This window comes from Meles meles, chromosome 3 (genome assembly GCF_922984935.1).
Source record: "Meles meles chromosome 3, mMelMel3.1 paternal haplotype, whole genome shotgun sequence".
Classification (NCBI taxonomy): domain Eukaryota; kingdom Metazoa; phylum Chordata; class Mammalia; order Carnivora; family Mustelidae; genus Meles; species Meles meles.
The window spans coordinates 96,671,344-96,693,390 of NC_060068.1; the positions used below are offsets into that span (position 1 = coordinate 96,671,344).

The window sequence follows — 22,047 nt, forward strand, 5'->3', positions numbered from 1 at the left end:
GCCAAAGGCAGATGCTTAATAACTGAGCCACCCAGGTGCCCTATTTTACCTATTTTTTTTTTATATTTTATTTTTTTATTTGACAGAGAGAGAGGTCACAAGTAGGCAGAGAGGCAGGCAGAGAGAGAGGGAGAAACAGGCTCCCCACTGAGCACAGAGCCCGATGCGGGGCTCAATCCCAGGACCCTGAGATCATGACCTGAGCCGAAGGCAGAGGCTTAAACCACGGAGCCACCCAGGCGCCCCGTGTAAGATGTCTCAAAGTACACATTTATAAACTTTTCTTGATTATTTCATTTCTTTTTAATTTTTTTTTATGAGAGTCCATGTGCACACATTAGGGGAGGAGCAGAGGGAGAGGAGAATCTCAAGCAGACTCCTCGCTGAGCAAGCAAGGAGCCCCACAACAGGTGGGGTTGGGGGGAAGGAAAGGTGCGATCTCTTAACCCTGAGATCATCATCCGAGTTGAAACCAAGGTTGGATGCTCAACCCACTGAGCCACCCGGACTCGTTTATTTCATTTCTAAAGATGGCTGAAGAATCTATTACATTTTGGTTCTCCTTGAAGGGTTACCATGGTTTCAGTTTTGAGTTTTCCTTCCTCTTGTTCCCATCCACCACATACAAGAATACAGTTAGTTACGTTATAAGCTTTTGAGAGACAAGGAATCTTATGGTGATCCTATAGTGCACAGTGCCCAGTGTAGGACTTGTTCTCTACATAATGCCATAAGTTGTGTAGTGACAGAATAACAAAAACAACAGTAAAAAACATTTTTTTTTTATTCCACTCCCTGGAATGAGGAGACTTTTTGTCTGTACCAACTCTTGGAAGTCTTGTCATCGAAAAGAATATGAGATCCATATACACAGGTAGACTTTACACACTCTATCATAAAAGGAATGTGTTATGTAAGACTGGGCAGTAAACTTTTCCTCTACTGATTAGAAGGTGAGAAAGTAGCTCTGCTTCCTTAAACTGAAAATTTATTTAGCTTCACTATTTTTCTATGAATCCTTATTTAGTACCCTGGACACAAACTACATAAACTGTGAGAATATAAGCAGTCAAAATTACAAATGCCTACATGGAATCTTTACAGTTTATTTAAAAAAAAAAAAAGAATCTGCAGAAACTCTACTAAGTTCATGCAAATGCATGAGTCTCTATACTTCTTGGACATGGCAAAATGGAATCTAAGACTACATTTATAGTTTGGATTAGCCAAGTTTTGCGACGAAGACAATATTTTTCCTAGTATTAAGTACAAGGCAGGCTGTTGGAGACACTTTCTTCATGATTCAGATCCCTGACTTGGTCTGTGGTAGCTCATGCTGTGGTCAGGCAGATCAGGGAACTGTTTAATGGCTCTGTCCACTGGACATGCTCACTGCATTTCTAAAGTTAATCACTTGCACTTAATTTCAAGCCTTTCTTTTTTTTTAACTTTGAAAACTCTAAACGCCTCATTGAGGACAGTACATACAACATGTGCCAAGCCTCTGGTTTCAAAGTTCAGCTTTGGCTGGACAAAAGGTCGAAAGATATCTTCCACAGCAGGGAAAGTGTAATTTTCCATGTCTTTACGATGTTTTGAAATGGTTGAAATGATTTTTCCCTAAAATTTCCATAAATAAATAAAGTTTACCAGTGGAGTAACTTTAATTTTTAAGATGCCTTGGCCGAAATGTTGAAAGTAATTCTTTCCCCTGCTATTCATAATCCAGTCTTCAGCCTCAGCCTCCATATATGCTCTTGGAGGGGAGAATCAAAGGTGACCCCAGCATAAAAGCAGACCTGTGATGTGTGGACTAAAAGTATGGGAGGTTCTCAACTTGTGAGCAAAACCTCAGCTCTGTCATTTAACATGCCATGTTTTAGCAACAATTGGAAGAACTCTGATGTCTGAGATCACTGTCCTCAGCAAGTCTCTGTAGGGTCCTGCCATACTTTTCTGAGTATTTGCATCTGCCTTATCCATGGAACTTACAAGAGACTTTTCTCTTCCATGTGTTTTAAAGAAGATTTTATTTATTTGACAGAGAGAGAGAGAGAGAGAGAGAGAGACATCACAAGCAGGCTCACTGCTGAGCAGAGAGCCCGATGTGGGGCTCGATCCCAGGACCCTGAGATCATGACCTGAGCCAAAGGCAGAGGCTTAACCCTCTGAGCCATCCAGGGGCCCCTCTTCCACATTTTTTAAACTTTCTTTTCCATACATGTTATTATTTCTGGCTTCCTGCCTCAAGATAATCCTGTACCACATGGACTTGGCATAATGACTTGAACTTGCAGGATTTACTTCTGTGGGCTACCCATGACTTATTAGTGACTTTCTGTGTACTTTGCTTAAAGTAGTTCAGCGTGGATATGGATCTGTCAGGAGTTAAACTTACTTCTCCCAATGAAGAGTGAATGGCCAGAAGGCAAGTGTTAAGAGTAGGTATATCTGTTAAGCCTTGTCCTCCCTTCTCCACCCATCCACTTGCCCACAGGACTAGTTTTCTTTTTGACCATAAGCAAAAGTTTGGCCTTTCGGGGTGGAAGTAGAGTTTCTGAGACTCAGTTCAGGACCTCTGATATACTATTTTGCTCTTCCACAGGTCTATCAAGTGTGTACCCCTGAGTCATCCCCTGGACTATTTTGTAATTAACAACCTTTAGGATTGTTCTAATTTGGGGGGTACATGCACGGTTTATATTTTATGAATGTCTCTTCTGAATTGTGCAAGTCTCTTCAAATTCTTTGCCTCGATGATCTTTTGTCCGTTCTTCTGTATGTCACTATCTCTGAAAGCCTGTATGGCAAATGACCACTTCCACCAGCCAGTCCAAGAGCCAGGATATGCCGGTCTGCACCTTCCATTCCTCAGATCTCTTCGGGGAAACCGCAAAGTGCGTGGTCGCTGTCCTCTCATTCTGGACTGACCCTGCCGTCCATCAGTCACTTCTCCCATTTTCCGGGGATTTCTCTTGTCCGTCAGTCTACTGCATCGATCACCTCCTTTCTTTTTCACTTGGGGACGTCCGTCGAGTCGTCCCTCCACGTCTCCTGCCCGCCTCCTCCACGTCCTACCGGACTAGAGTGTCCGTCCATCGATTCTCCGCTGCCCCGGCCGGCTCTTCGGCCTCGATTGCCTGGACGTGGGTCCGTCCCATGCCCGAGTTTCCATTCGTCCCCCACTTGCCTCCAATTCGGCAGGAACTTTACTCCAGCCGAAAGGCGAAGGGCCGGTGAGCGCCGGTGCGCCTCGGGCGGTCCGCAGGGGGCGCGGGGTGCGGCGTGGGACTCCGGGCGGGGTGGGCGTGCGAGCGGGCCGGGGGCGTCGCGGGCCGCCCTGCCCTATAAGGGGCCGAGCCGCCTCTGCCGCCGGGCGGGTGCCGGGCGGACCGCGGCGGCTGCGGCGGCGGCTGCGATTGGCTCAGGCGCCCCATCCGGGGACTGGGCTCGGCGCTGCTCGTTCGCCCTAAAGGTACCAATATGGCGGAGGTGAGCAGAGAAACCGGGCAGGAGCGGCCGGGCTACACCGGGCGCCCGGCGGCCCCCCGCGCCTCCGGAGCCGGCCTGGGAGACCCGGGGCCCTTCCCGCGGCTCCACGGGGGGCGGCGCGGCGGGACGGGGGCTGCGGGGCGGCAACGGGCCGTGGCGGGGCCGGCCAGGGGGCGGGAGCGGGCGCGGGAGCGGTCTGCCTCCGGGACTAGGCCGCGGCGGCTCCGGCCCCGAGCCGGCTGCGCGACGGGGCCGGACCGGAGGTGGCGACCGGCGGCAGCGAGCCCCTGCCTGGGGACGGCGCCGTGCCGTGGTCCGGGGTAGCTGACGCGAGCCGCCGGAGCCTCCGCGCCGCTTTCTAGGGCCAGGGTGGGTGGAAACCGGCCGAGCTCCCCCCCACTCCGCGGCCGGATTGCAAAGCGGGGAGCGGGTTGCGCCACTGTCCTGCGGGAGGAGTGCTCTGTGCCCCCGGCCCACTGGGTCCGGGCTGCGGCGCCAAGGAGCCTTTCGCTCCACTTTGCTCCGGGCACCGAGGCAAGCGGGATGTACGGCCGCCGGGCTCGCAGTAGGCGAGCGGTACTCCTCGCCCCGCAACCCTGGAGGTGCGGGAACCCCTGGGTGTGAAGGGGGCAGTCCAGGACTCTCGACGTTATATCCCGGGGCTCTCGGTAACCCCACTTTCTTCTGGCCTGAAGGAGGGAGGCAGGGCGAGCAAAGCTGCCCCGGCCGTATCCCCCGGGACTAGTGATCTGGGGGGAGGGGGTGGCGCAGCAGGCGCCCCTTCGGCTGGAGCTCGCTGGGGCGAGGGGCTCGCTGGCGGGCCTAAGGAGAGACTGAACACCCTGGAAGGAACTAGCATCTCTGGGACTGAGGGACCGCGTCTCTAGTTTCGGGAGAGAGAATGGGGGGTTTGCGCTTTGGTTTGGGGGCGGGTGTCCAGTTTCGAGCTGGCCTACGCACAGGTCCGAGGACAGCCTCGGAATTGGGGCTCTCGGGCCTCAGGGGTAGACTAGGTGATCGGAGGACGATTCCCTTCCAGGAAAGGGTCTTGCTTTGAAATGTGGTGTTTGGGTCCGTGGAGAGCCGAGTGGGATCTGGGGGACTCCGAGATGCCGGGGAGTGGGGACCGATGCCGTGAGGCGACTGCTCTGGGTTTTGCTTCTCCGCTTTGTAACTTGCTGAGCTCCAAGGAGCGGCTTGGAGTTGCCTCTTAGACTCTGGGCTTCGTCCCGGGTCTGCGAGTTTGCACACTGGGGACTCGGGGAGGAAGGCGAGGCAGCCAAGAGGGGCTGGGAGCGATTGGAGCGAAGCTACGTCTTGTACTTTTGGCAGCTGCGGAGGAGCTCTGGGCTCCGCCTCCTCTGCGCCCTGTTGCCGGCGCTGCCTCTCCCCCCCTCGGCTGCGCGATCTAACCGCACGTTTTCTTCTCTCTCGTAGGCTTCTTTTGGAAGTTCGAGCCCAGGTTTGTCCTATTTTCTTACCTCTTGATGGGTCCCAAAGGGTAATGGGGGGTGATGGTGGCTCAGAGATACATTACTGAAGGTTTTTGCACAAAAAATTGTCGGGCGAGCTTTTTCATTTGTTTTTTAGAGTTTCAGCGTACATTTTGGTAATTAAGTTGTTTGAGGACAGAGCAGTTACACTTTTCTCTTTTTTTCCTGCATGTTTAAAAAAATAGCTTGTTACAAAGCTGCTAACAGACAAGTGTTCTTTTTAGTAATATATCTTTAGTTATCACATACCGGTTTTTTCTCTAAGCCTGAAACAGTTAATCCCAAATTAACTTTCCACTAACTTTTCCAGATTAGTTTAGGTTTTAATTTTTTTTCAAGAAATCAACCCTTTAATTTGTTGAAACTTTGGGATTGCTTACATCGCTTATTAACTAACCATGACTCCCCATCTCGCCTTATTTTGTCTCCTAAATTTTTCATAATTGAGAAATGATTATAGATTTATTGAAATCGGAACTTGAGAGTTAGGTAAAGCTACCCACCTTAAAAGAAACAGAATTACAAGTTTGTCATGTGAAAGTGGTAATACAGAATTTTTGAGGTGAGACAGCCTTGGTTGATCTAGTAGTGTTTAACCTTTTAGAAATGGGAAACATTGTCAGGTTCAGATGAAAGCAAGGGACTGTCTCCTGAACTCTCCACGTAGCTTTATTGCATACAGTTTGGGGTTTCTGGCTCCCTTGAATACCATAACGGAGAGGACAGTTTTGTTTCAGTTTCTCACCCCTTTCCAGCCCTTTTTTGGCTGTCTCTTTTCCCTCTAATAGTCTCCAGGAAAAGTACCTCTGAACTACTCCAAGTCCCTTACTTTACACTTGAGAAGACTTTTAAATAACTCTGCTGAGAGTCACCTAGTTAATAGAGCCTGGAAAAGCTCCCAAATCTTTCCTTGCAGCATGTTGCCTTAGTGAACAGCCCATTTCCTTGCGTATTACCTTGTGTATTTAGTTGACTTTTAAGATCTCACTTGATTATCCTTCAAGGTATTAGAAAATAATTAGTCACAGAGTAGAAGAAATTTGTGGTTATTTTTTAAATAGCTGTCTATATCTTTACATTTGAAAGATTGTTTTTAAAAGTTTTTCTAATTTTTAGACAAACATTTCTTTGTCATAACTGATTTCAGGAATAGAGTATTTATATACATGATGCCAGACATCTGGATGATAATGGAATTTTTCCATTTTGCATCACTGTCTGCTTTTAAGAAGTTGCAATCCAAATAAAGAGCAAGAAGACATTGTGGCTTTGGTGTTTAAACAAACTTTTATAACCTGTTTTTAATCACTTAGCCAATTTTCAAGAAAATTTTAGAACTTAGAAGAGGCTCTTGAGGTCATCTAAGCCAACAATATGCATTTCACAAATGAGAAACTGGACTTGGGCCCAGAAAGTTTAAATGACTTGCCTCAGGTCTCAGCAGGCCAGGGACAAAGCCAGGAGTAGATCCTTAGGCCCTTTGATTTCTGGCCCTTAACTGAATACCTTCCACTTTAAGAGGGAAGAGCACAGTGACCAGTGATACGGGGATTACAAAAGAGGACACGGCTCTGTCTTAAAGAGGTAGAAGAGTTACCATCTGTTTCATCCCTGACACTTTGTGTACCACAGGGGTTTCCAGAAATTCCTCAAAATAGGAAATTGATAATGCTCCTGGATGATCTGCTTTTGAGCTCTTCAGTAACTATTCATTTTTCTCCTTAAAATTAAGTTAAACCATCTGTATTTCAACAGGTTTTAAAATGAGCTGATAATATCTTTCAGCATTAAAAAAAATAACATCATAATGTAAGCTTCCTAAATAATTGAGTTCCACAGAAATTGTGTTATTTTTAGGACTAATGATTAGAGTTCTCCAAACTTAGAAACAAAATCATTGAATTATGTCTGTATTTTTTCTCATAGTGAAAAATCTTTGCAGTAGGTCAGTATTTTGGTATGATCTCATACTGTCCTTAAATGTTTGAAATTCAAAATATTAAATAGCTTTATTAAAAACAGACCAAACTTTTTATGTTAGCTGTATTTCCTTCCACTTTCCCCTTCCTCTACCCCAAGATTCTGGTACTTCTTTGCTTCCCTGCTCCTACGTTACTGGACTAATTGAATTAGATACTAGAGAATAACAGAAAACTCCGTTTTTCATAGATTCAGTTTCATTCTCTTGGGATTGTGAATCTTACTCATTTCTCAACTTCATTTTCAGAATATCCTGTAGACTTCACATTTGCCTTAGAAAAACATTACAATTTCATAAATCAGTATGAATTGGCCAGAACAAATTGCATCTTTCAAAAACCTATAGATAACGATTTTTCTATACTTCCTTCACATAATCTTAAAAACTAATTACCTTATTAGTCGTCCAAAGAAAAGCATTCTCTTATAATTTAATGCCTGTGTGGAGAGTTTGAAATACAGTTCTGGACATGAAAAGTGACATACTACTTTTAGAGACTGATTAGCTGTATAGTTCCTTCACAAAAACTTCAATTTTTTTCCTATGAACCCAATTTCTATTGTGTTTTGTACCTTTGAGGGTTGTAAGTAGGGTAACATATATATTCTCTTTGAATGAAGTGTTGAGCTTTAATGTATAACAGTTTCTTGTGGAATCTTCCACTAATAAATCTTCTGTCATTTTTCTGTTGCTTTTAGACAAATGCATTAAACTGACAGGTTTGACTTTTAGAACATTTTTTTTAGGACTCCTCTGTTTAAATCACTTTGCTGCCAGTATAGGTTCTGTTCTCATGGACTGGACTTCTTATTAAAGTGTTTTTAAATTACTCTGCCTTGTTCTTTTGCTGATTTAGATATCTTTTCTGAACTATATGGTCTTTATAACCTGTTAAGAATATAGTAAATGTATTTAATAAAGCTCACATATGAACATTAAAAGGAACTGGCAGAAGAACACAAATTATTTTTCCTTGTAAGTAGTGTTGTGAATATGTAAAATGATTCAGTTTGTTTCATTCCAGTTGGGTCTTTGTCTTCTGAGGATCATGATTTTGACCCTACTGCTGAGATGTTGGTCCATGACTATGATGATGAAAGAACTCTTGAAGAAGAGGAAATGATGGATGAGGGTAAAAACTTCAGTTCTGAAATTGAAGACTTGGAAAAGGTAAAGGATTTTACTTTCATATTTTAATAACAAACATAGTAAAGATTTTGATACTGTATTATATATTATTTTACCATCTACCTGAAATAAAAACAGGATCAGTGTCTTTGTTTTTTACCTATCTTTTATGGACTGTCACTGATTTTCTCATTATTTTGAAGGAAAGCCTAGTAAGTAGATTTTCACTTAATTTTTCAAAATTATTTTATAGCTCTTAATCTAATTTTTAAGTATTTGAGGCACAGTGAAGTAGGTACATGTGGTCATCTTACAGATGAGAATCTTACATAATGAGATGCAGAGAACTGTGGGCCCTAGACTTGTTGCTGAATTGTAGTCCAGCCCAGTGCATTAAACCACATTATTCTACTGAGGGTCAAACTTGAGTTTAATTAAATACCACAGTAGATACAGGGAGAAGTCTCCTCCTTTAAATAACTTGTAATCTGGTAGAATACTAAAAGAATGTTGAAAGAGAAAAAGTTTTACTCTTTTTTTTTTTTTTTTACGATTTTTTGAGAGAGAGACAGCGAGAGAGGGAACATAAGCAGAGGGAATGGGAGGGAGAAGCAGGCTTCCCGTTGAGAGGGGTGCCTGATGTGGAGCTTAGTCACAGGACCCTGTGGGATCATGACTTGAGCTGAGGGGTGATGCTTAATGACTGATTAAAAAATAGAGTAGGGGCGCCTGAGCCACCCAGGTGCCCCTACTCTGTTTTTTTTTTTTTTTTTTTTAAATTTATTTATTTGACAGAGAGAGATCACAAGTAGACAGAGATGCAGGCAGAGAGAGAGGGAAGCAGGCTTGCCGCTGAGCAGAGTCCGATGCGGGACTCGATCCCAGGACCCTGAGATCATGACCTGAGCCGAAGGCAGCGGCTTACCCCACTGAGCCACCCAGGCGCCCCCCCTACTCTGTTTTTAATTGTAAAATAATAATGTCCCATTTTCCACCCCTCAGTCATCTTTTAAAAAGTTGGCAATAATAAATGTAGTTTGTAACTTCTTAAACCTAAAATCAATAGAGATGGGAATAAACTGGATTTTTAAAATTTTTTTTTAAAGATTTTATTTATTAATTTGACAGAGATCAGAAGTAGGCAGAGAGGCAGGCAGAGAGAGAGAGAGGAGGAAACAGGCTCCCCACAGAGCAGAGAGCCCGATGTGGGGCTTGATTCCAGGACCCTGGGATCATGACCTGAGCCGAAGGCAGAGGCTTTAACCCACTGAGCCACCCAGGTGCCCCTGAACTGGATTTTAAACACATACTTATATCAGGACTATAGAGAGAGGTCTCCATAGGGGTCATTTGAAAAAATGTAGGATTATAGTTATCTATAAATTAATCTTATTTGCACATTTCTGATCAGCTCAGAATAACAAAAGCTTTCAGGAATAATATTAAATAATAATCCTTTGGTTGTTTTTTTTTTTAAAGATTTTATTTATTTATTTGACAGATCACAAGGAGGCAGAGAGGCAGGCAGAGAAAGGGGGGGAAGGAGGCTCCCTGCTGAGCAGAGAGCCTGATTCGGGACCCAGTCCTAGGACCCTAAGATCATGACCTGAGCCGCAGGCAGAGGCTTAACCCACTGAGCAACCCAGGCGCCCAGTCCTTTGTGTTTTTATACCTCTTTTTCTTCAAGAAGACAAGACACATTCTTTTTCTTTTTTTCCTGTTTTTTATATCTTATTTATTCTATCAATATCAAAAGAAGTGGTTTAATATCACCAATTTTTTTTATTTTTAAAAAAATTTTTTCATTTTTTTATAAACATATAATGTATTATTAGCCCCAAGGGTATAGTGACAAGACACATTCTTATATAATCTCTTCTGCTGTCTTTGTAAGGCACAGATGAATTCTTATTGCATGTCTTCCTTCATGTTCATATACAGGGAAATGGAGGCAGTCTTGAGGATCTAGATCCCAGGCTTACTCTGGTAGACCTGAAAATTTCTAAACATGTTTATTCACTTGACAAATTAACCCAAGAAAATTGCTATTAGATTTAATCATTTAAAAAAAACACACCAATTTACAGCTAAACAGATTTGAGCATATAGAGATAAAATGGTTGGGAAATAATTAAGAAAAGCTTTGGGTATTGCAGCTCCTTTCAGGGGTGATGATAAAATGTTGTCTTTTGATAAGAAAAGATGTCCAAGAGTCTTGAGCTCTGCCTTGGCTTTATTCAGGCACTTCCTTCCCAGCTCTTATGATGGGTAGCCTAGAATAACTGAGAATTATAATCCAGCTAACATTATCTCTCTGTCGGGGCGCCTGGGTGGCTCAGTGGGTTAAAGCCTCTGCCTTCGGCTCAGGTTATGGTCCCAGGGTCCTGAGATCGAGCCCCGCATCGGGCTCTCTGCTCAGTGGGGAGCCTGCCTCCCCCCACCCCGCCTGCCTCTCTGCCTGCTTGTGATGTCTCTCTCTGTCAAATAAATAAATAAAATCTTTAAAAAAAAAAAACCAAAACATTATCTCTCTGTCAGATAAATAAAAATCTTAAAGAAATAAACACTGGTAATTAATTTTTTGCTTTGTAGTGGTATCTATCACTGAATATGATAATTCAGAAAAATTAGGTCTTTATTTCAACTTTTCTGTACTTGGACAGTTTTGCTTCTTGGCATTTTATGACATTCTTGGAAGTTGCAGAAAACTATAGGTGATTTTTTTTTTTTAAGATTTTATTTATTTATTTATTTGACAGAGAGAGAGAGAGAGAGAGATCATAAGTAGGCAGAGAGGCAGGTAGAGAGAGGGGGAAGCAGGCTCCCAGCTGAGCAGAGAGCCCAATGTGGTTCGATCCCAGGACCCTGGGATCATGACCTGAGCCAAAGGCAGAGGCTTAACCCACTGAGCCACCCAGGTGCCCCACTACAGGTGATCTTTAAACAGATTCTAGTGAAGATCTAAGAATTATGTTTCCACTTAGAAGCCTAATCATTCTCTCATGGAACTATGTACAAGAGGAGCTATTTCTAAGAGTGACTGCCCACTTCCTCTGAAGTATAACTCTTATCTGTGGTAAAGCATAACTATGTAGATGTGGTCTCTATTCTTTGTTGATGTTTAATGAAACGAGAAATTGAATAAATAGCAGATAGAGTAACAAATATAAAGAGTAAAGATCATTTATAGAAGAAATTTAAAATTATTTCTATATCATTTAAAGTACTCTTGTTAATCTTTTATTATTGGAATACTGATTTAGGTATTCTTACCTGTTCATAGTCTTAGGGGCTTGATGTTAATGTTTGTTTTTAGAAATTACAAGAAGTTTTTATATTCGTTGTAAACTTGATAGTTTATAGACTATAAATATATCTGTATTTTAGTGCTTACAGATTTTTGGTACAGTATGTATTAAAAATAAGAGATAAAAACAGTTTTTGTATAGTAGAACTTTGGTATAGAGAATACATTTTGTGACTAGGTGAATGTTATGAAACATATAAAATAAGGTTTACATTGTGTCTTACTATAGTTTATTCATGTTACTTTTTTGTGAGGTTTTAATTTAATAGTCTCCAGCTATAACTTTTAGAGAATTTTTTTTACAATAATTTGTAGATTTATCACTTGATATTCATTGTGAAACGAGGAAGTAAAAATCACCTTTTCTTCCACTTACACTTTGGTATAGATCCTTCTTGTTTTGTGGTTTTTTTTTTAATTAAGTTTTTAAAACTATATGTATACTGTTTTTGCAATGTACATTTTAAGATATTAGACTGGCGTTACATGAAAATTGTTCTACACTTCACTTAGACAATTTCTTTTGATCAATCCAGGAACACCATCAGGTGTATCAGGTAAGTATTAGCATTATTTCCTTGGTTTAGAGTCCTTGTTGATTGTGAAATCTATCACAGATGTAGAAATAATATAGATGGGGCAGGGAGGAACAATACTATGGGAGACGTATACATTGGTAGTGGGATGCATCCTGATATCTGGTATGTGAGGTTACGCATCATAGGATCAAGGAAATACTTTTCTGTTTACAGATGAAGAAATGTAGGTGAGAGGAGTTAGGTGATTTGCCTACAGTAACGGTTAGCAGTTAGTCCTCTGCCTCTAGATTTTATGTTCTTCCTGATATAAAACCTTTGAGTTAGAAAATAGTTCATTTATAAGGATGACTAGACTCAAATATGCCCCTTATAGTTTAGGGTCAATGAAATGCCTGAGAAAAACGAGAAAAATCTTCTACCTGGGATGAGGTGCTGGATCAAACTTCTAAGCTGTTAGATCTAGCCACACAGTTCTCAGAGATGGAGATTTACTCATTCCATTAAAAAAAAAACAACTTGTGCTTCAGAGGGTTAAGTCCTTTATTAATAGGTCTAATAGAAATCTCATTTGTGAAGTGTTTCAGAGATTGGATTCACTTTTCCTAGTTTTGCTACACAAGTTTTAGTACAAGTAATTTCTGTATTTTAGCATCAGCTCCCTTTAGGTAACTAGTGTCATTCCTTGAATGTGTTGGTGAAGTTCCACTAAGATAGTCACCCTCTTTCTCAACGGATGATCATACTTTTGTCTTTATAGAAAAAGTAGGGTTTTCATGAGTCACTACACCTGGAATCTCCTGTGTACCCCACACATACACACTTAACTTTTATTTTTTTTATTTTTATTTTTTAAAGATTTTTTATTTATTTACTTGACAGAGAGAGATCACAAGCAGACAGAGAGGCAGGCAGAGAGAGAGAGAGGGAAGCAGGCTCACTGCTGAGCAGAGAGCCCGATGCAGGACTCGATCCCAGGACCCTGAGATCATGACCTGAGCCGAAGGCAGCGGTTTAACCCACTGAGCCACCCAGGCGCCCCCACACTTAACTTTTAAACTCATTCATTCTCCCCCTGCTGTCCCAAGATTATATGCCACATCCTAGGCTAACTCGTAATTCCATCCCTCCCGCCCTGAGCCTATTCTTCCCACTTATTCTTTTATTTCAGTATAGAAAATCCTACTCATATGTTTCCTAAATTTGGGAGAAATTTTTTTTAAACCTGTGTTGCCTTTAGTGATTCTTGTTTTATAGTGTGTATACTTTCTTCCCTCCATTCAGTCCATTCAGAGTACCGTCTCCCCTCCATCAATTCAGCTTTGTTTCTCCCAACAGGCTGTAGGGTCACCAATAGTTCCTGCTTGACGGGTACCTAGAATTCCTGTTTCTCTTTATTTCACTTGATTTTCTCTGATATTTGGCCCAAGTGACTATCTCTGGTCTCTCCACACTTGCTTCTTCCTTAGCTTATGTAATAAATTCTGCTTTCTCTTAGTTCTCCTTTCTGGTATCTCCCTCTTTTGTATTTATGGGCCATTCTTTCATTGCCCGCATTTTAATTGATGGCATTTCCCAGAGTTCTAGCTTTTGTCTTCTCACTCTCTATCCCTTTTCTGGGTGACCTCATTCAAGCCCATTGCTTCACCTTTGCCTTGAATTATCATTTACCACCCCATTGTCCACCTTCAAGTTTGTCTGATGTTTCTGTCTCATAACAGTGCTATAGGTATTTAGCCTTTGCAGGTCAGAAACCGGCAATCCGTTTAGACTCCTCTGTCACTTTGATTCATTTTATCAAGTACGTCAAGAAATAACATTCTTTTCTCTTAATTTCAGTCAGATAATTCCCTTCCTTAGTTGAGGCTCTCATTCTTCTACTCCCCCCTAGAATGTTATTTTCAAAATGTATATTGTACTTAAAATTTTCCAGACATAGCACATCATCTTGTAGGGTAATATATCTGGAAGTTCTTCTAATATTCCCTTCTCTTTTCTGTCTGTCCTCTCACCTTTGGCTTTAGGTATCATCTAGATGCTAACAAATGCCATATTTATATCTCTAGCCCAGCCTGATCCTGTGAACTAGGCTGCTGGCCAACTTGACTCTTCTACTTAGATGTTTCATAGTCCTCTCCAACTTAACTTTTGTCTTCTGCAAAACTCTTTTTTCCTTCAGAAACCCTTCCTTCAGTCCTTTGTTTTTTTTTATTTTTTTAAAGGTTCTATTATTTGACAGAGAGGGAGCCCAAGCAGAGGGAGCAGCAGGCAGAGGGAGAAGGAGAAGGGCTCCCCTCTGAGCAGGAAGCCCAATGTGGGACTCGATCCCAGGACTCTGGGATCATGATCTGAGCTGAAGGCTCGGTTTAACCGACTGAGCCACCCAGGCACCCCTTCTTCAGTCCTTTCTATCTCAATAAAAGTTACCACTTTTACTCAAATAGAGTTGCTTAAATAGAAATCTGGAGAGACATTGTTTTCACTCCCACATCCAGGAACCTATTTGATTCCACCTTAGAATATATATCATCTATTTACTTTTCTCCATGTTTATATCACTACCTTAATCCAGCATGGAACCCTTAGGTGGTCTCCCTGCTTTTCCCTTATCTCTCCATCTCCTCATCCTTTTCTTTATGTAACTGCCCAACATTTAAGAAAAAATAAAGTCATAGCACCTCCCCTTCATCCCCCCACTTTTTTTTTTTTTTTTTTTTTTTTTAGTTTTCGTTCACTTCCCATTGATCTTCCCTTTGATCCTGTAAAAGTACACTCTACATTATTCTGTATTTCAGGACCCTGTTTATTTCCTTTGGATTCATCATAATTGACAGTTTTGTATTTGGGTATTGTCATTATCCCCCTCCACCTTCTTCCCCTACCACCCTGGTCCCCCAGACTGTGCATTGTAGAAGGGCAAGACCTCTTTTTTATACCAGCACTTGGCACAGTGGCTTACTGGCACCCAGTAACTGCTCAGTCAGTGTTTCTTATGACACACCAGAAGGCCCTAGTACATAGCTCTCATCTATTGAATGTTGCTTAGCTCGGTCTTTGCACCCTATGTGGCACCTCCCTAATCTCATGCATGCCATTATTCCTAGAGTTTAGTTCTTCCCTTCTCTTATCTATCAATGTATACTACCATTTCTGGAATTGATTATTGTGGTCACCGCATTGTATTGTAATTGTTAACTTACCAGTTTCTTCCATCAAGACTGAACTCATTGAGAGCAAGGATTTTCTATAAATTTCTGTATCCACAGCTAGCAACCTCTGCATAGTACCTAGAACCCAGTAAATGCTGTATTGATGGAAAGGTGGACTATTAGTGTATGATGCATGAAAATTGACATAGAAACTATGAGGTTTTGAAGAAGTAATACAGACAGGTGGTTTACAAAAGCTGCAACACAATCTCCTCTTAGAACTGATATGAGCCAAAGGGAATGGGCTGCATGGAATCTGAAAGGAGCAGGGTTAGAGAGACTAAATCTGGTTCTGGGCACATTTGAGGGGTTCTGTTCTTTGATTTGAGAGAAGAATAATCGATGAGGTTTTCCCATGGCGTGGATGAACTTCCAACTCCATTTCTGCTGACTCCATGCTACTAAAGCAGCTTTTTTTTTTTTTTTTTTAAAGATTTTTTATTTATTTATTTGACAGAGAGAGATCACAAGTAGATAGAGAGGCAGGCAGAGAGAGAGAGAGGGAAGCAGGCTCCCCGCTGAGCAGAGAGCCCGATGCGGGACTCGATCCCAGGACCCTGAGATCATGACCTGAGCCGAAGGCAGCGGCTTAACCCACTGAGCCACCCAGGCGCCCCTAAAGCAGCTTTTTAACTGATTTCAATCCCAAGCTGAAAGGATTTCACGAGTGACATGATTGGTATGGTCACTGGAAAGGCACAGGTCTCCTACTGCAAATTTACAAAGTCAAATTCTGTTATAAACCTTATTCTAAGTTCATTTAGCATGAATTTGTTTGAATCAGGCACAGTGAAAAATACAAGTTCTAGACCTATAAAGGTGAAAGTCAGATTCTTGGGCACCTCCCCGAGCCTGGCAGGCAGTGTGTTTCTAGAAATCACAAGTGGCTCATTTCAACTCACTTTGTGATCAGCTGAGGACATGTTTTACATACTCAGCTTTAGCATTTTCATGCTTTTGCTTCATGACTTTGGCATTTTGCCTTAAAGGGAAAACTAAACCTATAAGCAAGCTTAATGAATTTCTTAATAGATGAGCATAAACATCTCATAAAATGTTGAGTAGATTAATCTATAGATATATTTTTTGTATTTATGTATTTGAATAATTATAAATAGTTGTATACACTTTAGTAGTTGAATTAAGGTATTTTTGAAAAGGTGATACACCACTTATTTTCAGATGGATTAGTTGGGGGGGAAAGTGTACCAAAATGTGGCATAGCATAGGTATTCATAACAGGAAGCATTGCAGCCAAAGTATGTACTTTTATCAAAGCACTGCAGCAAGTAAGTGAACTGGCACTGGGATTTGAACCCAGAACTAAGCCTCTGTTTTGTCATCTCTAAGATGGTGGTAATGATACTAACTTCATTAGGTGTTTATAGGAGAGAAACTTAAAACAGTTGTACAGAGTACAGATAAAATGTTAGTAATATAAAAGGATAATTTTGAATAGTAATATATAAGTATTATTAGTATTAGTGATTGCTTCGCAGTGGTTGCCCTTCAGCTATCATCTAATTAACATGAAGAATAAACCAAGTGGTCAATTGTTAAGTCCAAGGAAACAAGCTGAATATTATAATGAAGTTATTGATTGATTAATTGTGAGTTCTTTCAAGGTAAATCTTTATACTAATGTGAATGCTTTAAAAAAAGATCACTCAAGGGGCGCCTGGGTGGCTCAGTGGGTTAAAAGCCTCTGCCTTCAGCTCAGGTCATGATCCCAGAGTCCTGGGATTGAGCCCCACATCAGGCTCTCTGCTCTGCAGGGAGCCTGCTTCCTCCTCTCTCTCTGCCTGCCTCTCTGCCTAGTTGTGATTTCTCTCTGTCAAATAAATAAAAAAAGTATTTAAAAAAAAAAAAAAAAGATCACTCAAGCAAATATTTGAGGAATTTTTTAAAGAGTAAAGTGCTGCTGGAAATAAAAATGAAGATATTAATCATTGGTTTTTTTTGTTAATATATTAACAATACTCTAAGTGCTTGAGCCTGTTTTCTAGCAATAGTACAAAAAGAACAACTAAAATTTGGCTTTGATATGATACTGCTGTTTTTTTGAAAATGTGTTTTATGAACATTAATGGCATCACAGTTTATCTGTGCTTCTGTATTGTGACATCTACTGAGCTTATGTTTGTGTCCTGGCTTGAATAGGAAGGAAACATGCCTCTAGAAGATTTACTGGCATTCTATGGCTATGAACCTACAATTCCAGCAGTGGCAAATTCCAGTGCAAATAGCTCTCCAAGTGAACTTGCTGATGAACTACCTGACATGACACTAGACAAAGTAAGTACAGGCATTTAGTGAGTTGGGGGAAATTGGAGGGGGAGACAAACTATGAGAGACTGTGGACTCTGAGAAACAAACTGAGGGTCTTACGGGTGGTGGGGGGTGGGTGAGCCTGGTGGTGGGTATTATGGAGGGCATGTATTGCATAGAGCACTGGGTATGGTGCATAAACAATGAATTTTTGGAACACTGAAAACAAAATAAGATAAAATTTTAAAAAAAGAAGAAAAATTCCAGATCCATTACCATTGGGTGTTTTATTAGTTTCCTTTTAATTGAAGCTTTTATATTTCTGAAATGTAAATTTCTTTTTTTTTTTTTTTTTTTTTTTTTTAAGATTTTATTTATTTATTTGCCAGAGAGAGATCACAAGTAGGCAGAGAGGCAGGCAGAGAGAGGAGGAAGCAGGCTCCCCGCAGAGGAGAGAGCCCGATGCGGGGCTTGATCCCAGGACCCTGAGATCATGACCCGAGCCGAAGGCAGCAGCCCAATCCACTGAGCCACCCAGGCGCCCCTGAAATGTAAATTTCTTATTGACCCATTGCTCTTTATCATTATGGTGACCAATTTAAATATTGTTTGGCTTTGATTACACTGCTTTAAAAGTGTTAGTAGCTTCTTAATACTTTGTATGTTTGAGTGTTCTCCCATAAAGTTTATCTTTCCTATGTTGATGTATTATATCTAAACTTAGATTTTGCCCTGTTTTTGATCTTCTGAACTCTTGAATCCATTGATTAATAAATCCCCCAGAAGCCTTCAAGCCAAGCTGGCTTAGGTGTGGCATGGTTGGAGAGAAGTTCTGTTTTCTTGGGCTCTGTGAGTGGCAGCAGCCACAGCAGCTAAGGTCTTGGAGATATATCTGTAACATTGTTGGTTGCAGGGAAGGCATAGTCCGTGCGGAGGAAAGTTCATACAGCCATGATCTCTGCTAACTTTCTGTGGTCTCTGGAAAGCTTTCCTTGCCTTTCAGATCTCAGACAGGGAGAGGAATCCACATCTTGGAACCTCTTCCTGTGAGTTTTGTTGTTCCCCTTTTTCAGTCAAATGTGGTATTAATGTACCACACCTTAATGACTGTAGTCACCCAGGAAATATTGAGTGCCTACTATGTACCAGAACACAGATGACTATATCCTTAGATAAAAGTTAATTCAAACCTGTTTCTTTTAAAATTATATCACTAGTCAGAGTTTTTCATTGGTTAGATTTTTTTTTAATTATTGGAGAATAGGAGTTTGGAGAATTTTTGGTTTTATTTACTTATATTGGTAGAAAGTGAGTTTAATTTTTACTCACATAGAAATAAGATGATTTTTGGGGTACCTGGGTGGCTCAGTCATTAAATGTCTGCCTTTGGCTCAGGTCATGATCCCAGGGTTCTGGGATCGAGCCCTGCATCAGGCTTCCTGCCAAGCAGGAAGCTTCTCCCTGCTTCTCCCTCCCCACTCCCCCTACTTGTGTTCCCTCTCTCATTGTCTCTCTCTTTATCAAATAAATAAATAACATCTTTAAAAAAAAGATTAATTTTGTTGTAAATTCATGAAAAATTAGCCTGCAGGTTCGGATAGGCTTCCTGCTTCTCCGTGAGTTAGGCAGATTGTTTAAGTCTGTAATAATATAGTTAATAAATATTATATGTAGTTAAATACCAAGTGTTATTAAGTATTTATATATATGAAGTAAATTACAAGAGCATTTCGGATTTACTTTCCTCAAAACTAAGGGGCCTTCAACAAGTTTTTAATTGTATCATAATACATAATTTGTTTATAAATAACATGAAATTGATGAAGTATAATTTCTTTTTTTAAATGAAAAAAATTTTTTAATGAGATGTAGTAATTTCTAACTCCAGCACTGCATTCTTATTCTTTTAGGAGGAAATAGCAAAAGACCTATTGTCAGGTGATGATGAGGAAACTCAGTCTTCTGCAGATGACCTGACACCATCTGTGACTTCCCATGAAACTTCCGATTTCTTCCCTAGGCCTTTACGATGTAAGAAACTCAGTCGTTACTGGTTAATAGTAGCACTGATGCTCTGGCTCAAGTACGTTTTATGGCATTCACTAGTTTGTCAGACATAAAACAAAAGAACAAAAGAGTTCGTCAGAATATTCTAAGTGTTTTACTTAATGGAAATATAATTCTATTACAATCCAAATACGATTGTAACTTTTTATTGGGGTAGAGTTGAACTAACGTTGTTTTAAAACCTAAAACATTTGGTTAGTTTTGCAAAGCTGTCTATTTTCTTTCCCAAGATTCATCTGTTGCTATGGTAACCAATCTTAGTTCTTCAACCATGAAATTTTATGGACATTTTTGGACTTGTTTTAGAAGGCCCTTTACTCTCCTGGTTTTGCAAACCATCAGATGCTCAATAAGTATTTTTTATCTTTTTAGTGATTTATTTAATTCTTTTTTCTTCTTTTTAGTTCTTGGTGTTACCCCTTAATGTGTATCAGTAATATTTAAAACGTCTTTAAGTGAAATAATTTCTTACGTACAGTTTTGCTTATTTTTTTAGGTATTTTGATCATAGAAGAACTATTCACTTAACAAATAAATGCAAATACACATATAGGTGTATGTGTGCAAAAACAGTTTTGATAGACTTAATATGCACCTCTTTGTCTGTGTCCCATTCTGGGTTAGCATAAAAGAACTCTAGTGCTTTCTGTTTTTTTTTAGGGTGAACATAGTGGTTTTCCTTTGCCTTCGGAAACTATTTGACAGTAGACCAAAAAAATCTTAAGGATACTATACACTTTCTTAGTATTTTCAGTGTCTTGTTTTGACTAGTTTTAAAATGTAAATAGTACAATAAGTTGAGTATATTTGTGCTGATCTCATTCATTCAACAGATTTTTTACAAAATACCATGTGTCAGGGACATGTGCTGCAAAAACAGGCAGTAAAAACCTTTTTAAAATTTAATTTTTTTTTTTTTTTTAGCAAATACTACATGTGATGGAGATAAGGAATCAGAAGTTGAAGATGTTGAAACAGACAGTGGTAACTCACCTGAAGATTTAAGGAAAGTAAGTTGAGTTACCATCATAATAACTTAGTGGATAGTTTGGACTAAAGTAGCTTTTAAAAACGTTTCTGAAGTAACTTAAGATAATTTTGCTGTGTGAGATGAAAGTTCTTTCAACTTGTAGTAACTCATTAATGAGTTGGAACTGGTTTTTCAGTGTATTTTTATAAGTTTTTTTTACTTCTGAATTTTCTTGTAGGAAATAATGATTGGTTTACAGTATCAGGCAGAGATTCCCCCTTACCTTGGAGAGTATGATGGTGATGAGAAAGGTAAGATTTTTGGTTTTGATTTTGATACTATTTGGTAGGCCAAGCTATCCCTTGATATATTTGTTTATTTGATTATATATCAACCTAGGGAGTATACATCAATTTTTCGGGAAGATTTTATTTATTTATTAGAGAAAGAGAGAATGTGCAAGCAGGGGGAACTGTAGAGGGGGAGGGAGAAGCAGACTCCCCACCAAGCAGGGAGGCCAATGTGGGACTCAGTCCCTTGACGCTGGGATCATGACCAGAGCCAAAGGCAGATGCTTAACCAACTGAGCAACCGAGGTACCCTCAACCTTGACAGTGTAAAGATAGATTTGGAGTCAGCGAAAGTTTAGGCCTGACTCAGGAATAATATATCAAAATTAACAGACTCAGAGAACCACGTCTGTGCTATACAGTGCTTCTTAGCCCTACAGGTACGCTAAGGCACCAGGTAAAGTCATGGAATGCCTCTGCAGGTGCATCTGTTTGACCTACATCCCACTCTAGTAGAAGTGGGTAGAATCTTATAACCTGAGATAATGAGCACATTAGAGATAAAATGCTCTTGCAAAGAAAACTCTTGATGAATAAAGACTCTAGAAGAAATTCTCCTGTACGAGCCCTGAAAGAGAACGTGATAGAACACGATTCTGTTTCTTTTTTTGTATACCCCTACTTAAGTGTGATTGGTCTTTCTTCACATTTTTGGTAGATCCCAGTTATAGTTGGTTCTGAAAATATGGCAGAAAATAAAAATACAGGTACATTTCCCTAGCTGAACTTGGGAAGCCTGCAGATTTGACCGTGCACATTTGACTTTCCCTAAGGAGTCAGTTTGTCCCTGTGACATCATGGGGCCAGAGCAGCACAGCAACACAACTCTTCCTGAGTTTTTCTTTTTCCCTTTGCTCTGTTAGGTCATCCTCCATTTAAAGGAAGGGAAGATGGGCTACCCTAAGATTGTTAGCATTGACAGCTTCAGGAACAACGTTTTTCTGAATTGCTCTCAAAATGCTTTTGTCTCAGGGAAGCAAAAACAGTAGTTGATCTTGAGATGGCCCAGCCTCTCACTAGAGAGGTGGTGATCCCCCACCCAAATGACACACACCCTTGAAGTCAAGAACATGCTCAGCCACTGTCAGTTCTTAGATTAAACGTAACAGAGGTAGTCATCTCTCAGTTGTACACATTCAGGAGGGAAGGTATACCTTCTCCCCTTGGAGGGAATAAACCCAGACTGCTTTACCTATTTCAGTTTTGACAAAGAGGAGAGGAATGTACATCAAAAGTCAGTCTTGCT

The 22,047-nt window shown here is 40.7% G+C and overlaps 1 protein-coding gene across 6 annotated transcripts in view; it reads left to right on the forward strand.

Annotated features, from left to right (window-relative positions):
• MIER3 (MIER family member 3) overlaps positions 1-22,047 on the forward strand; it is a 53,880-nt gene that overhangs the window by 15,923 nt on the left and 15,910 nt on the right. For 2 of the 6 annotated variants that reach the window (XM_046000108.1, XM_046000107.1), the window contains exons 2-7: positions 4,930-4,954; positions 7,991-8,136; positions 17,307-17,441; positions 19,325-19,445; positions 20,406-20,491; positions 20,690-20,762. In XM_046000108.1, coding sequence (XP_045856064.1) covers positions 4,930-4,954; positions 7,991-8,136; positions 17,307-17,441; positions 19,325-19,445; positions 20,406-20,491; positions 20,690-20,762 — 586 coding nt within the window. Of the gene's footprint in view, positions 1-3,190; positions 3,247-3,400; positions 3,493-3,542; positions 4,095-4,926; positions 4,955-7,990; positions 8,137-17,306; positions 17,442-19,324; positions 19,446-20,405; positions 20,492-20,689; positions 20,763-22,047 lie in introns of those variants that run through there. The other 4 variants (XM_046000110.1, XM_046000109.1, XM_046000111.1 and 1 more) reach the window with 4 other exon arrangements.